Here is a 16,946-nt window from a genome sequence, read left to right as displayed (position 1 = left end):
TCTGTTATATCAGCTTCTGAAAGTAAGAGAGTGACAGATAAATGAGTGAAGGAATCCAAACATGCCTTGTAATGGTTCCATTTTCTAAAGATGGACATTGAGCATGCCATGAACATTCTTGTGCCTTATTTAAATGTCACATTTGCCATTCTGGCAGAGAGAAGGAGTGGGGTACACCCGTGGTTCCCTCACTTTCTTGTTGCAACTTAACTTATGCAAGGATGACTGAAATGTTCTTTTTAAGATACAGGTTAAATCCCTAGTGATCAGTTCTTCATCATTTGGTCTGTGTTTGAAAGATTTTCCTTCAGGGGTTGGGCAGGTTGATTGATTTTGCAGGATTAGTAATGAACATCTACTATCTGCTCTACTAGCATCACTTTGCACCCTTAATTGCAGAAGACTTTTTAAAAAGACAAGGCCATCCATGCTTCAGCTAGAAGAATGATAAGAACATTAATTATGTGCTTCCTCAGTCTGTTAGTCGTTACTAATCTTCCAGTGATGAACAGTGGTGGTCTCTGAGGATCAAGAGGAGGGAGGCAAGATATGTGTAGCTCTTTCATGATTCCTCTAGGAGTGGTTGATGAACCTTTACTGCAGCAGTAACTGGAACCAGATGGTTGGGAAATGGAGATCTTCACCTGCTTGGGTTGCATGACTAGCAGTTCTTCAGCCATGGTATTGATATATTGGCAGGAGCTGGGTCCAAAACACCAGTTGGAGAATCCGCAGCAGTCAGGTGTTTCATTAGGGCTGGGTCTGTCTGTAGGGTATCAGTCAAAGTCAAAAGTATGATCTTTATTGCTTCAAGTACAGTCAGAGGAGGTGTGGAAAGGGTGGCTGGAGGCCCGTATTCCAAGCATCAATCCCATCATTATCCAGAGCTGTGACTGCATAGAAGGGATCAAGGGATCTTATGCTGAAACACTTCTGCTGGTAAATTAACTGGCAAAGCAAAAGTCAATACCTCGTGCTGGACAGCAGGCAGTGTATCAACAAGGGGTGTAAGCTTAATGGGAGGAGTAGTGTAGGAGCCAGTTTGTGTGTGGGGGCTTGTTTAAAGTAGTGGAGGCATGTGTAAGGCAGACAGTGAGTGAGCTTTGCCAGACATGAGTGTGCAAGTAGACTGGGCAGTGGGCAATGCAAGAACAGAGGGGGTTAAAACAGTTAGTCAGCCACCAAAGCAGAAAGGGCATGCCTGGAAGTGTGTCCAGTTTGAGTTCTGTGTTTTTCAGAACCATACTCGGCAGGTACAGGAGAGCATGGGCCTCACAGGGGATTACTTTGACCTTGAAATATAAGGATTTCGCTTCTTCACTGTTATCAAGAGTAAAAAAGCATTTGAAGTTAATAACATGGTAGCAATGAAGATCTTAACTCAGTGAAATTTGTTTGCCTTTTGTAGGCATAGCAAAACCATTGCTTTGGGCATAAATGTCACCACATTCAAGGAGGGTGAATATGTATGCCTGCAACATGAGTGTGACACAGCTGGTGATTAATAGTCATTTCAGATATGAAGGCTTGACAAGCTGACTTGACACAACCAGACACATACTTCATTCTTGTAGTGAGGTAAAGTAATAAATATTCAGCCAAAATCATGGTTATACAATGCTCTAGAAGGTACAAATCACAATGCTGCAACAAAACAAAACTGCATTCAGAAATGTTGATTTTAATGGGAACAGTTTGTGCATAAAAATAACTTAATGCAGTCATTAAAAAATGATGAGTGAAGCAAAAATACAGTGACACTAGAACATTGTGTGAACACGTTCAAACCAAAAAATTAATATAACGTAGAGGCGGCAAATATCAGAAAAACCCAGTCAATGCTGAATTCAGAATTACTCTAGATAATCTGATTTCACAGCGAGATAACAATGGTTAACTACTTGCAGATACCACCCCCTTGGTGAATCAAGAAATTCAGTGATTCACAAGCACCAAGTAAATTAAATATGCACATTCTTGTCACTTTATGAACTATTTGAGTCAAGAGTATAATTATCAGTACGAATAATTTAAGGTGGATGAAAGAATCAGTATGTAGTGAAAGTGGTGGAAATGAACTTTTAACAGGCAATAGGTTCATGGAAATAGTGACTTGGGATTTGGCACATACCTCTGGGTCTGCCTTACACCTACTCGGTAGACTATCTTCTTGGCTGAGAGAGACAGGAATGGTGAACCTGAGATACTCAGAACATGAATATTAGGCAAATGTATGTTTAATTTAATGGTGATGAAACAAATTAGTTTTATTTTTGCTCATTTCTGAGGAATGTCATGTTATCAGATTGATAAGTAGGCAACACTTTATTGGAATTGGTAAATACCATTTTATAGTATTTGAATGCATATTTATATACTGGTAGCAATGTGTGTCAGTCACCACATGCCATCTAAAGCAGTTAATTCTTGTATTCATGTCAATATGGTAGGTGTTAATCCACTATTGAACTACATTGTCAAGATTGAAATTGTATTTATATGTCAGTGTATTTCTAAGCATGATCTGAATATTTTTCATTCTTTTTTTCATAATTTTATTCACCGTTGTTATTTCAGTAGAAGGTATATAAAACTTCAATGATGGAAGTTTTCATTGTTTTAATGCAAGTGAAAATGATGATCTTAATGGAAGTCATCATTATTTTAATGCTACAGTATTATGTACATGATAATGACTTGGATGTGCATTATTATCATAATGAAACATGATAATGAAGATTTTATTGGAAGTCATTATTATTTCTAATGCTTCACAAAAATAATGACCTTAATGGAAGTCATCATTATTTTTAATGCTACATGATAATGATGATCTTATGACACTCCAATTTGTTTCTTTATAACCAAGTATTCTCTTATATATGTACGTATGATCCCTGATGACATTGCCATTGTCCCTGACCTGACCTGCAAACGTCCACTTTGTCCCTGTCCCAATGTGTACACAGCGAGGAGTATAGGTGAGGGAAAGATGACCTGAGGTGGTAGACAGGTTGATTGAAACACCTGGTTCATTCTCTTTCTTATAGAACTCTACTATTTGATTTAATTTTTAAAAGTGTACTTCTGTTTTTCTTTTAGAAATGTTTGAAAAGGTGAGGAATGTATCCATGGCAATAAATCCTTATTCCAAAAAGTTTTAAAAGCATTATCTTGCTATTTGAGTTCATAATCAGAACCCAAAATTCAGTGGTGTTCTCAGAAATTTGGAATGAACTAGGGGTCTCAGTTGGCAAGTTTGCAGTTAGTGTTTGAAGGCCAAGCAAAATTCTGACAGCTCTTGTTACTGTGGACTAGTTGTAATTGTATGGTTCATTTGCCAAATATGAACATGAAAATGTCTCTCAGACTGTTAGAAGATACTATTCAAATATGTATATATTTAAAACATTTAAGAATTGATAACAATAGTTAAATATTTTGAAAAGAAAAGTCATATCTCCTTGACAAAATGAAAAGAGATAAAGGGAGCATTTTACAATCTTTTCAGTAATAAAAAAAAAGTTATCTAGTCCACAGTGACGTGAGGCAGTGTATAGTGAAGTGCTGTAGGGTAGGGATAATTATTAATGCTTACTCCATATGATGAAATGAAGATACCATTTAAAGATTTGGGTGATGCCCTCAGATATTCTTTAATACTATCAGATAGCAGAACAGTTATCCTTATACTGTAATGATCTAATCCTATAATTGGTAGATTCATTTCCATCATAATTTAGACACTTAGTAAAAAGTAAATAGAAATTCTGTTTTCCTCCTTCTTCTTCTAATATGTTTCCTCCTTTCCGGGCTGCTGTTTGTCCTCTAGTGGGTAAATAATCCAAGAATTAGTTGTGTTTTACGTTTGTTGGTTTTCTTTTTTTATACTCATCAATTTCTGCATCCTGATATATATAGATATATATGTATATATATCACTCTCTAAGAATTATTTGATTTGAAGAGGTGGTTAAAAACTCAAGTATTAAAGCTTGTACTTGCTTTTGTAAGTTTGTAATGTATTAATGATTTTTTTTTTGCTTTACATGTTTTATTACATTTAATGGGAAGAATGATATAACTGACCTTTATGATGGCTAAGTAATCTAATTTGTTAATCTGTATCTTGTATTTAGACCCTCTTTACTTCAAATATGAGAGCTGCATTTTGTTCAATAATTCCTTCGAGTTCAAGTGATGTCATAGTTCAGTACATTGTTTACTTGTATCAACTGTGATGTTGTACACTAAATGTTGCGTGTGGATTCTTTCAGGGTTTCCCATGAATTCTTTTACTGTTTACCTGGGTTTATAGCATATTGATTGGTTTAGCTGAATTTTAGTCAGAGAATCAAATAGGAAAAACCAGATTGCTTTAAGACATTAAAGATATTTACTTTGTTAGGGACTTACTTTTTTATATCAAGATTCTAACAGGAAACCACAGCAACCTTTTTAAAATGTTTGCTATGCCTTTTCACTTAGAGTTTATAGTCAGTTGCTGGTGCGAAAATGATGGCATCATTATTATGACACAAGATTAACACTAAACATTTAAGTATATATATGTAATGGCAGAATGCAAGTTATAAATGTCTGTCATAAGGAGTTTTGGTTTTATTCAGAAATAGCAGGGTTCCTTGCATTTTAGGAATCAGTACTGTAGGAACTTCACATTGTTTGGCATAGTGTATGCTGTATGCTAAATAAGACCTTGTTCTTATAACATTCATTTGGCTACACAGACGCAACTACTTTTAACGTAAGTTAATTAGAAATACACATGCAAAGCAAGCAGATTTTTCCAGTCATAATTATTGCACAGTTCTTCTACTCTTACACATTAACAAAAGATTTGCATAACTAACAAGACTATTCATTGACAAAATGTTTGTAATTCTAAGATTTAGTACCTTGCTAATTTAAATTTAAAATCTTAATTATTTAGTTTTGTGAGTTTACAGCATCATATTTGTTGTTGCTCTTTTATTTTGATTCATACATCACCCACTACCTACCTCAACTAAAATGAAATTCCTACTATCTTGATTTCTAAAATGCACTGAGTATTACTGCTATCCAATCAGCCCATCCACCAACAAAGGGAAATAACCAAAGACATTGAAAGGTCTGACAATCAGGTTTGCTGTTGAACGTAGCACCTACAAGTCATTGACTTCTGAATAAGTTTCTTACTGAATTCATGATCAAGTTTTCTGGCATATTTTAGTCAAAGAAAGGAAAGGAAAAGTTTTTTTTTTAATCTAATGAATCACTGTAGAAACAGTGCAAAAACAGTGGGATTTAGGTAAAGAACTATGCGAAAATCAAATTAAATATTTCATCAAAAACCCATTGCTTTAACAAGCCTATTCATATTCCATGTATGCATCCCAGACAGTTCAGTCCCACTGTAAAAAAATTAGATCAGATGGCTCAGGTAGATTAGTGCATTCTCATGCTGTCCCTCAAGTCTTGTAGTTAAACATTCCAGTGATTCCCAAACCTTTGGAATCATTGATAGTTACTGTCATTTCATTGATTTTCCTATTAGTATACCATATTTCGTTTCCTTATTTTGATAACTTTGATTACACTATCAAAATTACATCAGTAAGAAGTGAGCCCATTCTCAGTGTGTGAACAGACCTGGCATACTTCATTGGACCATAGACAGTTTACAACTAAGTTTGGGAACTAACTCTGTACCGCTTTAGTTAACCAGTGCTGGGCGCTCCAGTTTCCGTAATTTCTTGCGCGTTTTGTTTTATTTTGTGATTAATATATTTTCCTTGCAGTGTGTATTGTTAATTTTATAGTATCTGATTAGAGTGACTGCTGACTGGTTAAGCTCATGTTAAGTGATAAGATTTTCTATACATACTCAATATCTTACTGGACTGTTTGCAGTTGATCTGCTAATTTTTTTTATGTAACCAAAATGTTAGAGAATTTCCTGACTGCTTTTTGAAGATATTTTCATGACATGGGAGTTACTTGGAAGATGGGCTTACTTTCAATTGCTTAATTGTACTGTTGGAGGAAGGGAACCCACAGAGCTTTAACATTCTTTTTTTTTAAGCCTCAATCTGCATCTACTTTATACTCGTATGTAAAACTCAATAATCCCCAGTCATTTAGAGTTTAGAAAAAATATTTCTTTACCTTTTGGGATTGAAATCATGTTGATCTGATTCTCTGCTCTTGATTCATTTAGACAAGGGATGTATTATTTTTTTGGAATTGACCCCCTCTGCATTAACGTGTAGACTTGGTGCCAAGATTTCTGTCAAGATTCAGCAAAACCAGGTTAGCAAGGTTTATAAAGTACCTGTCCCTGCCAGTCTTCTTCCTCCATTGTAAGGGGACAGACTCCTAAGGTATCCTTGGTTTAGGTTTAGATAATTTTTCCTGTTTTTAGACTGCAGGAGGCACAGAGTATACCCTACAGTTTGTTTGGTTTCATGCAATCATACAACTCATACGCTGCAACAACTCAAGCAGCTCTAGAAGTGCGTAGCCTCTTGAACCAGAATTTATTTTGGGACTGAGATCTCATCAAGCATTTTGAGAAGGGTCTTACCTCAAGCAATCAGGAGACCTCTTGACTGTGATATCCTTTACATGTAATGTGCAAGGCTCAGGATAGTTACATATTCATGTGCTGTTGTTTACCTTTTTCCAGTTTGTTCCTCTTCTTAAATCTTTAAGTTTATTATTCCTCTTCTTAAATTATCATGACATTTCACAAACTTTTTCTGTTTTGGTTGAGAAAAGTAGTTTTTTCACAAAGGTGTCACCTCAATTATTTCTCTTTCTCTGTACTAGTAGCAGTAGTAGTAGATTGAAAAATCAAGGTTGATGACTTTTGGCCAGCACCTCAAGTGTAGGATTGCTCTCTTTCTCTCATGAGAATTTGTAAGCACATCCCTCTCTTCTTTTGACCTAGTAATTTTATTATTATAAGGTAATGCTTTAGAGGTTTGCTAGTTACCATTTTGTTCGGGCTCTGACACCTCTTAATGTTCATTCATTTCTTAACAGTCCAACTCGATTCCATTTTCTCCTAAAACTTTCCTTGAGCCCCTCCATATTTTGAGCAGGAGCTCTCTTATCCCTCCAGGTCCTTCTTACCCTATCAGAGCATGGCAGCTCAATGCACTTCTAGCTGCAATTGCTATTCAAGCTGTTAAAGCAATGGGTTTATAATGAAGGCAGTGTAGTGTTTTAAGGAAATCCTGATTGCCCCTTTTAGTCCTGAGGCACTGTTGTAGCTGTTTCAGACTACACAAAGTAAGATTTAGTTAACTACCTGAGACCTAAGGGGCCAAATGGACATTCACTGATATACCCAAGACATCCGGTCACCCTTTCCTTCTACAAGTGGACTGACATCTGGGATTCTCATGTTACATGCAAATACACTATGTACATAAAGTAATGGATTAGTATCTGAAAATATTTCTTTAATACGTAGTAATCAGGAAACTAATGTGTCTGGAGAAATAAGACCTCCAATAGCATATGGTGAATATCATAAAGTCAACAAGAAAGAATATTAAATTGTCATGTTGCCTTTTGATATTTTTAGGCTTGAGGGTGTCTGACCTTGTTTTCCAATGGAGATTAAGCACATCTCTCTATTTCTAAATATTGTAATTTAGCTTTTCTTGAAAACTTTACTCTTGGGGTAAACAAGATATTCATTTGTGAATGCGGTCACTTCTCAGTCTACAGAAATGAATATTTGGGTAGATGTTTGGGGAGTAAGAACGCTTTCACGTGTTTTGGTGATGATAAAACGTGGAAAGGAAATCTTAATCACTTTTGATTTGACAAGATTAGTGTAGGATTTTTTTATTTAAATCTGCATCCATTATCAAATAAAATTAAGACAGGCTATCCCAATGTATAGCTTAGACTTGAAATTAATAAAAATTCATTTTTTACTGTATTTAATTAAGTAATGATGGTTTTTTATTGCACTACAAATTTTTTAGCATTCTTTATTTACTGAATTTATATCTTGGATGATCATGAAGAGCAATGTTTTTTCTCTAGGTGTTGTTACATTTCAGTAGGTCATGCATGTATTTAGGATCCTGACAGTCCCCTCTTTTATATTGTCTCGTTGCATGATCCTGTCATAATAAAATCAGTTTTTGACTATTTCTACATAGTCTGCATATTTTAGTAAACCAGTCTCTTAAACTTTTTGTGATTCATGATTTTCATTCCTAATAGACTTGTACCTAAAATCCTGTATAATTTTACAGCAGGAAGTTTATTATTTTTTATTTTTAACTAGGTTTCTTAGATTTATTATTTTTAAATGGGCAACTTCTAGAAGTTTTCCTTGCTATATAAGACTGTCTTTTCAAGACACTGTATAAGCAGTTCCATAGGAAATAAGCCACTAGCTATTAATTTTTTTTTATTTGTAACATATATTTATCATATCAATATGTTCTTGAGTTTTTGGGTGTGCCATTAGTGTGTTCACCTCAGGAAAGTGAATACTATTTGTGAAAAACTATTATTTAGAATTATAGAAGATAGCTTTAGCTATACCTAAGCATTATAATGCATAAAAGTAGATATCTATAAATCTTATGATTCTAGAAGAGGAACACCAATGACTTTTTTCAAAAGCACTTTGGGGAGCAGGGTTTACAGTATAAAAAAAATATGACCACTATGGGAGACACTTAATAATCTTCATTTCCAGACTAATTTCTTAAATAACTATGGATGCTGAAATGTAGACCTGCTAATTCTGAAATTTGAAACTTATGAGAGTTTCATAGTGAGATCTTACATACAGCCAATTTCTTTCCTAAGTTTGTCCTGATTACTGGGTTCCTAGGTTCACGCCCAGGAGCCAACAAAATTATTATCAACTAAGAAAAAAAAAATCCCCTACAGTTAACATATATGAAAATATATTAATTCTGAGGTAATGTGAATTAGATATTAAAGGACATTTGTAGCTTAATGCGTATATATGAACTACAGTGATGTGATCAGACTCATATATATATTATATATATATATATATATATATATATATATATATATATATATATATATATATATATATATATATATATATATATATATATGTGTGTATATATATATATATAATATATATATATATATGTATATATAATATATATATATATATATAATATATAATATATATATATATATAATATAGATTTCCTTTTTAGGATAAACATTTTCAGCAAAACTCATAATCCCTGCTGCTTCTCAGTAATTTTCCTAGAATAAGTAACATGTGATTCTTACTACATATTCAATAGTATTGAAAATGGTCAGCAAATTGCCATTTGCCGTAATATGTATCTTTAATTTTTTTAACCTGTTGAAAAGACAGTGTAGTAGTGATGATTTTTACCATTTAAATTACTTACAGATAACTTATATTCATATAAATACAACCCTCCCCTAATATAATTATTATGTCAAAGGTGATGTAGCATTATGTGCATGAGTTAGCTTTTCTTAACAGTTTGATTCCCTAAATTCTGCTTAGTAAGCTTCATACAAGCTGCACAGCTTTGCATTATTATATATGATAGCTTCAGCACATTAAGAGAGAACTTAAACTCTTAACTGTGTTAAAATGATTTCACTTTTTAATCTTATTTCTGTTTCTCAAAATAGATATCATTTTCTTTAGAGATATCAGAAATTTAACAGAAATACATAAGAACAACTTATCCTTGATAATCAATTATTGGAATACCCTGAAGTCATCAAAATATTTAGAAAGATATTTAGTAATAGCTGTAAAGGAGTGATAAAAGATGCATACTTTTTTATTGTTATTCTAAAAGATTTACGTCACATTCCACATGGCTTGCAAACACAGTTCAGTTTCATTGTTGCAAGTTATCTATTAAAAATATTTTCATTTGAAAGTATATGTATATCAAATATTCTCTCAGTGAAAATCTGGGACAAATTCTTTGTTGGTATGAAGTCTTGTCAAGTGTTTGTTGCGATGTTACCTCCTGTGATGATGAAGGCATCGACTTTGTTAATGCCAATAATCATTTGTCACTTAAATATTCAAAATAAGAGGTAGGGGCTTTGTCTAGACAGTTATCAAATTGATTTGGCAGGGGTAAGAAATGAGTGTCTGATTGCAGATAATTTAAATCATTACCAGATGGGGCTGTGATGATGTTCCAATGTTAGTTATTATTGCCCTGTGAAACATTTTGTTGTTCCACATATGTTCATTTTTAGCATAATGTTTCTTGGAAAAGAAAAGAGGCAAATAACTTGAATGTGTTTGCTTGTCAGTGTCTGTTGCATAACAAGATTACTCCTTTACAAATATTCTGTTGGCCTACAAAGAAGTTTAATGAAAGAGAGTTTATAGCAGAAAATTATATGTGGTTTAGGGTTCTGAATAAAAGATGTTTTACGATTGAGTTTCTAATTGAAGAAGATTAAGGTTTTCAAGCTGAGGAAGTTTTAAGATTATGATAAAGAACTTCAAACAAAGGGAGACTATGCCTTAGGGTTTCACCTAAGGGAAGATTTATGGTGAGGTGTTTGATGCATACCTCAAAAGTGCCTTAATTACTGTATGTATTATCAGATGGCAACAAACTCAAGATTCCTAAAGGTATGGTGTTGTCACTGACAACAAATAGGGGGCCAGGACATAGCAAAGTACTTTTTTTGAGCGACTTTGCCATGTCTTAAATGTTTTGTGATGAAAAAGGTAAATTTATTGAAAATAAGGGCAGCAGTAATTTCAGGGGTCAATCATTTATCAGTGTGTGCTTTACATCGAAAAGTAGGTTAACAGGAAAAATCAGAAACAAGACTTTTTTTATAATATAAAACATTTTTTTACAAAAAATATCAGTCATATATGAGCTCAAGTCCATATCCGATGCTTTGGTAAGAGTTTATCAATAAAATCGATTAGATACAGCCTGAAATGCCCAATAGGCCTACCCTAGCTCGCAAGAAGTGCCTCCACTCGCCCCTGTGCTTATACCGACGCCCTATGGTGTTCGAGCTGAGGGTAGTAACTTCAGCATTCCATTTAGCTTTTTTCTCTGGTATATTTAGCACCTATTGGCCGACACAGGTCGAACCCAGAACTTAAATGGATATATTATAAACAAAATTAGAGTTATATTACTCTTAAACTATCCCAAGTTACATGTGAATAACACCGCAAAATTAGTTGCAAGCCTCGCGGAAGAAGAACTTACGTCAGAGGTGACCCGTTCGACTAGGTCGTAGCAGGGAAAACAGTTTTCGTGGTGCCAGACGATCGACCCTTCTAGTTGAACGGCGCAAGTTGCATGGCTTCTGCAAACGTCATGTCCACAAGGGTCTTGGATGACGGCATTACAGCCAGCCACCAAACACCGGGAGGCCTGTAAGAATAATGATACATGAGTACCATTGGCAACAGGTACAGAAAGTTCTGGGTAACATTTAATAATACCGGAGTACACCGGAATAAAAAATATATCCGAACCTGCCAAACCTTCCATGTACTCTTATTAATCGCTCCGGAGTTTATCAATGGAAAGCATATGCATTCCGGATAGACCGGAGCATAAGGCTCTAACCACTGACATTACTATAACAAATCGGAGAGGAGGAGCACTAGCGAAAAGTGAGACGGAATGGAGGAACTCGAAGGTTCCTTAATCAAATTAACACTAGAATAGTAGCTCGAAGATGAGCATATACTCTAACACATAAATGATAAAATAAACAATAATAAATAATAATATAATAATATTCGCCTGACAGAGGCTTGGCCACCGAGTAGACGTCCACCTCTGAGACTCTGGGTATATCCGGAAACCTGTTCCGACATAAGACGGGGAGGTAGCGTCACGGGTGAATGGATAAAAGATCCCAAACAGCCGAGGAGGGCCGAGCTCGCCCGAGCCCGGTCGGAACCGAAGCTGGGTAAGCGAAGCTCCTCCCCCACGCTGGGATGAGGTCGGCTGAGAAGCGTCGCCCGCGAACCGAGGGCCTGTGCGGCCCCCTCCCACCCCTCCACGAGAACTCGGGTCGGTCGTCAGCGACGACCTGAGCGAGATATGCACCCACCTAAGTGGGGCCTCTGAGGAGGGGGGGAGGCAGGTATGGGGAACCGCGAGAAAGACAGAGCGGGAGGCTAGAGGACTAGCCTAGCCGACGCAAAACAAAAACAAAGCATAAATAAAGAAAGATAATAACATATGTACTGGACACGGGGTGTGAAAATAAAAATAAGAAACGAAATAAGCGGTATTAGAAAAATGAAATGAATACATTAATAAAAAATAACGCTTGTCCCGAGAACACGAAACAAAGAGACGAACACATAAGAAAAAACCCCGTGTAAGTGCACAAAGAAGAAACAACAAAATAAAATAAAATAACACAAGAATATATGTATAACCATCAAAAATAGCATCCAAAACACTGGGGGAGATAAATAAAAAGCGCTATTACAAATCGGATCACAAGGTATGGAAGACCGCGTGAAACCGAAGCGATACGCAAAGGGAACGCTCTAATGGCAGCCCGGAGCCGACGCCTCATGAAGCGACACCTGCTAAAAACCTAAATAATAATGGCACGAAGGCCAGAAAGCACTCCCTAAATAGCGTAAACACTAAAACCAGTACTTAACTTGGATGCAGATGGAGATTGACGATCCATAACGAAGGAAAAAATACAAAATAGCAAAAACACAAGAGAAAGAAAAAACGCGTGCGTATAGCGTACGGCTATCTGAAGGAATGTTTCACGGAGCGACACGGCTGAGCCCAGAAATAGATTTTTCCTTTGTCAAAATCCCTCAATTGTGAAGCAGTACATATACATGTATATCCTCTGTTAAAAAAGTGCATACCAGTTACAGGAAGTAGAACAAGGCCTAATTGATATCTGGAGGAAACAAGTCAGATTGGTATGTAAAGCCCAAAACTGCATAAACTATTAAAAAAAACAAATACATTGCACACAGCATATAACACACTTGTTAATGTTTTCTGTGCTATTACCCACTAACTAGCTCATGCAGCAGACAAAGTACATACCAAAAACTCACAAAATTAATGTAGTTAGCCTGTCACTCAAAACCAGACAGAAATAGCTATCAAAATGACCTAACTTACACACTATGCAGTCCAAGATAAAAGGTAAAATTCAGTTATAATCCAGAGGACACAAGAACAGTTGGAAGACTCGGAGCTATATACTTCATATTTCTCACCGTCATATGAAATAAGCCAAAATACTAGCTGAAAAGCAGTTATACAACTACATCAAGTTTAAAGTGATTAGTAACTTACTCTAATTAAGACAGAAATTATATCAAATATCGATGAAAAGAGAATAAAACACAATATACAAAATGAAGTGTACAGTTGTTAGACATGCCATAGAATGAGCTGGGTAGTTAAAACTAAACAATGGTTGACAGATGTGCAAGCCTGAATAGTTTACTTTAGGTATTCTGCTGCTTTCATCTAAGGCTTTAGAATGGGGTCATTTTGGGCATTGTAACCACAATGTGGAATCAGTATGATTGGAGGGGTCAATATACGTAAAGAAAAACAGTTAGTCTACAGTCATTTTATTCTGCAGTTTTTGTACAGTAGCAGTTTGCAAAATTCAGTGAGCACTCATAAGTTTATATGTAATATTTAGTATTAATATTTTGGCATACAGTAGAATATTCCACACAATCAGAATGGTACGGTACCACAAATTCATAGCTTAACTGATTGCCATAAACCCAGCTTTCTGTTGTGTATTTGTGATTACTTGTATTTCGTCATGCTGTGCCAGTGTTTTACTGCTGCTTAGTGTCAAGAAAAAAAGCGAAGAGAGATAGGTTTTAATAAGAAGAATGATGTTCAATATAGCTGATAAAGTTTGTACATATCATTAAAATTTTATGGCGTAACAAAATCACAAAGTTGCAGTTGTCTTAGGAATATAAGTACCTTATTTTTGCAACATTGTATAAGCATCGCAATAGGAATTGATGACTTTCAGTCTTATGTAACCCCAGTAGTTGTTCAGTAGAGTGATTTTTTTTTGTACTGCATTGACCATTTTGTCTTGTCTCTTTTATTAATTTCTATATTCATATTGTCTTTAGGTGTTGATGTAATTCTACTACTTTCATAAGTCTTACACATATTAAAATTCAGCCATGGAAATAATGATCAAATCTATAAATTAAGAGCTTTTGTAACATTCCATGCCTTTATTCCTGTGTAATATTTTCATTTTTGAATACTAATTTTCTTTTCAATGGTGATCCCACAAACAGATGGAACCAACTAGACGTACTTATTGTTATCCTGTCTGTGGTTGGTATTGTGCTGGAGGAGATGAAGAGTGAAATAATCCCAATCAACCCTACAATTATCCGTGTTATGAGGGTGCTTCGAATTGCTCGTGGTAAGTAGCCCAATAACCTGTTGAGCCAGCAGTCACAGTGAAGACAGAGACCAAGCAGGCTGTGACTAAGAGACTAAGATAATACGTACAGTAATTCTTGAAACTACTGGTAAATATTAAGGATACACATGTAAGGCAAATTATGTTTACTGCTCTTTGCACATGTAATAAGTCACCTTTTTTATAGAGGAATATATAAGAGCTATTCTGTTGCCATATGACATGTAGAAAAGTGACTCATGTTTATAGATGGAAAATGAAATGTTTCAGTGTAGTGGATTCATGATTTTGTGAGTTTCAAAAAATTGAGGTACATTATGGAGTCTGGCATTATAATTTCCTTGGAATGAGTAATACATCATATGATATTTTCTAATAGTATGTAATATTTTCCCGAAGAAAAGACCAGACATTGATCACTACAACATTCTTACTTTAATTTCTGAATTGTTGAAACCCATGTCAAAGCATTCACAACACAAACGCTTCAAACACTTTTGCACAAGGCTTTTCAGCAGTGTAGGACTACACAACCCATATTTCTTTTAAAAATTGATGAGGAGGCTTACACACACAATTATATATATAGTACATTTACATGTATGTTATATACAGGCAGTCCCCTGTTATTGGTGGACTCGGTTAATGTCGATAAAAGCATTTATGGAGCCATAACATGCTGAGTTTTGGTTATCGGCGCCATAAGGTACTGATGATAGAGTAATGGTGCCATAACGTACCTAACTGAGGCGCCATTAGCTTAAACTCAGTGCCATAAATCACCAAGTTTTCGGTTAATGGCAGTTTTCACTTATCAGCACCTCGCCGAGAACATATATATATATATATATATATATATAGATATATAATATCTATATATATCTATATATATATATATATATATATTGGTTATCGGTGCTACTGTTAAGTGGGTATCAGTGCCAAAAATCCTGTTATCATCGTCGCTAGATAAGCACGATTTGTCATGAAAGTGATACTTTCTTAACATGTAGTGGTACTTCTTGAGCCACATTACCAAAAATGTTGTTTGTGATGTTTGTGTTATTCTCTTGCATATTTAACTAGCCAGTTTGAAAGTCCATGACACTCAAGATAGCCAAATTACTAAAATGCTAAGAGAATGGCAGTTTGACGATTGATGTTGACTTGTCATACAATATGTAATTCATAGAAGTATATTTGACTCACGAATTGTTTGGTTTGGATTTTGATATTTGGATATAGAGGTGTACTCATGTTGAGGATGAATGCTTTTATCAGTCGAGTCTGCATTATTTCATTCTTTTCAGTGCTGAAGTTGCTCAAGATGGCGAAAGGAATTCGAGCTCTGCTTGATACTGTCATGCAAGCTCTGCCTCAGGTGGGAAACTTGGGTCTCTTGTTCTTCTTGCTTTTCTTCATCTTTGCAGCCCTAGGTGTGGAGCTCTTCGGCAGGTTAGGTAAGTATTATGGGAACATGAAACAACTACCATAATCGTGTGATGAACATGCTATTTTAAGGTACTTTGGAAAAATTAGTAAGATGCTTAAACTTTAGATTTGAAAACAAAATTTGTCTCTCTGTTTGCGCTTGAGTTTATGTAATGTACGTACGTAAAAAGTGAACATTTTGCTGGTCTGAACTGGTAATCACCCGTACAGTTTCAATACATAAATTTGACTGTAAATGAGAAAGCATCAGAAGGGGAACCTTTCGCTTTCATTTTCTGCTAATTGTATTCTAATATTTTATTTATTGTCTTACCATTCCACTTTCATTTTACTTTTATTCCATTTTTACTAAATACTTCATTGGAATTCTTGCACAGTCAGATAATGTTCAAGAATTTACTTTTCAGCCAGTAGCCAAGGAGTGCAAGAATTTTTATCTTGTCAGTGATCATGGCATACACTGACTTTTTTTTCTTATATCGTATTTAGTTTACATTATTTCGTAAAGCAGTTATTTTACTTTTAAGTAAATGACTTACAATTAAATTTCTTCTTTAAGGATCACTGCTGTTAACCACTTACCCCTTTGGGTTTATATACTCACCCTGTGTTTGTAAGCTCTCGTTATTATTGTAGTTATTATTTTAACTCTTGTCCTCAGTGGGATTTAATGCTTCTGTAATTCTTTTCTTTTACTCAAACTTCTAAATTTCATGTACAAAATAAGCCCCTCTACCATGGGTAGCTGATAGCAGGTCTCACTGTCTTTAATTTGTATTGTTTATTTTCCCTACTCCATCTTCTTTCCTTTTCTTCAGTATTTTGCATTATATTTCCATTTCTGCTTTTCATAAAAAGATATAAAGTTGTGGCAGGATCACAAGCTTAGAAAAAACAAGTAAACTCCCCACAGTTACGTTAATCTTACCAGCTAACAAAATTTCCCACACACACACCTTCCCCTTTACATTACCTTTAACCTGCAGGACAATTGGTTCAATGAAATACCAAACTCACAA

At 35.1% G+C, this 16,946-nt stretch overlaps 1 protein-coding gene across 1 annotated transcript in view; it reads left to right on the top strand.

The window, feature by feature from the left end:
• Positions 1-16,946, top strand: part of LOC135202286 (voltage-dependent T-type calcium channel subunit alpha-1G-like) — a 146,353-nt gene that overhangs the window by 92,573 nt on the left and 36,834 nt on the right. Inside the window, 3 exon segments of the mRNA XM_064231595.1 lie at positions 2,970-2,981; positions 14,345-14,475; positions 15,786-15,935. Coding sequence (XP_064087665.1) covers positions 2,970-2,981; positions 14,345-14,475; positions 15,786-15,935 — 293 coding nt within the window.

Source organism: Macrobrachium nipponense, chromosome 30, assembly GCF_015104395.2.
Source record: "Macrobrachium nipponense isolate FS-2020 chromosome 30, ASM1510439v2, whole genome shotgun sequence".
Lineage (NCBI taxonomy): Eukaryota > Metazoa > Arthropoda > Malacostraca > Decapoda > Palaemonidae > Macrobrachium > Macrobrachium nipponense.
The sequence above is the reverse complement of the archived record's forward strand: the minus strand, read 5'-3'. Positions and strand labels throughout refer to the sequence as shown.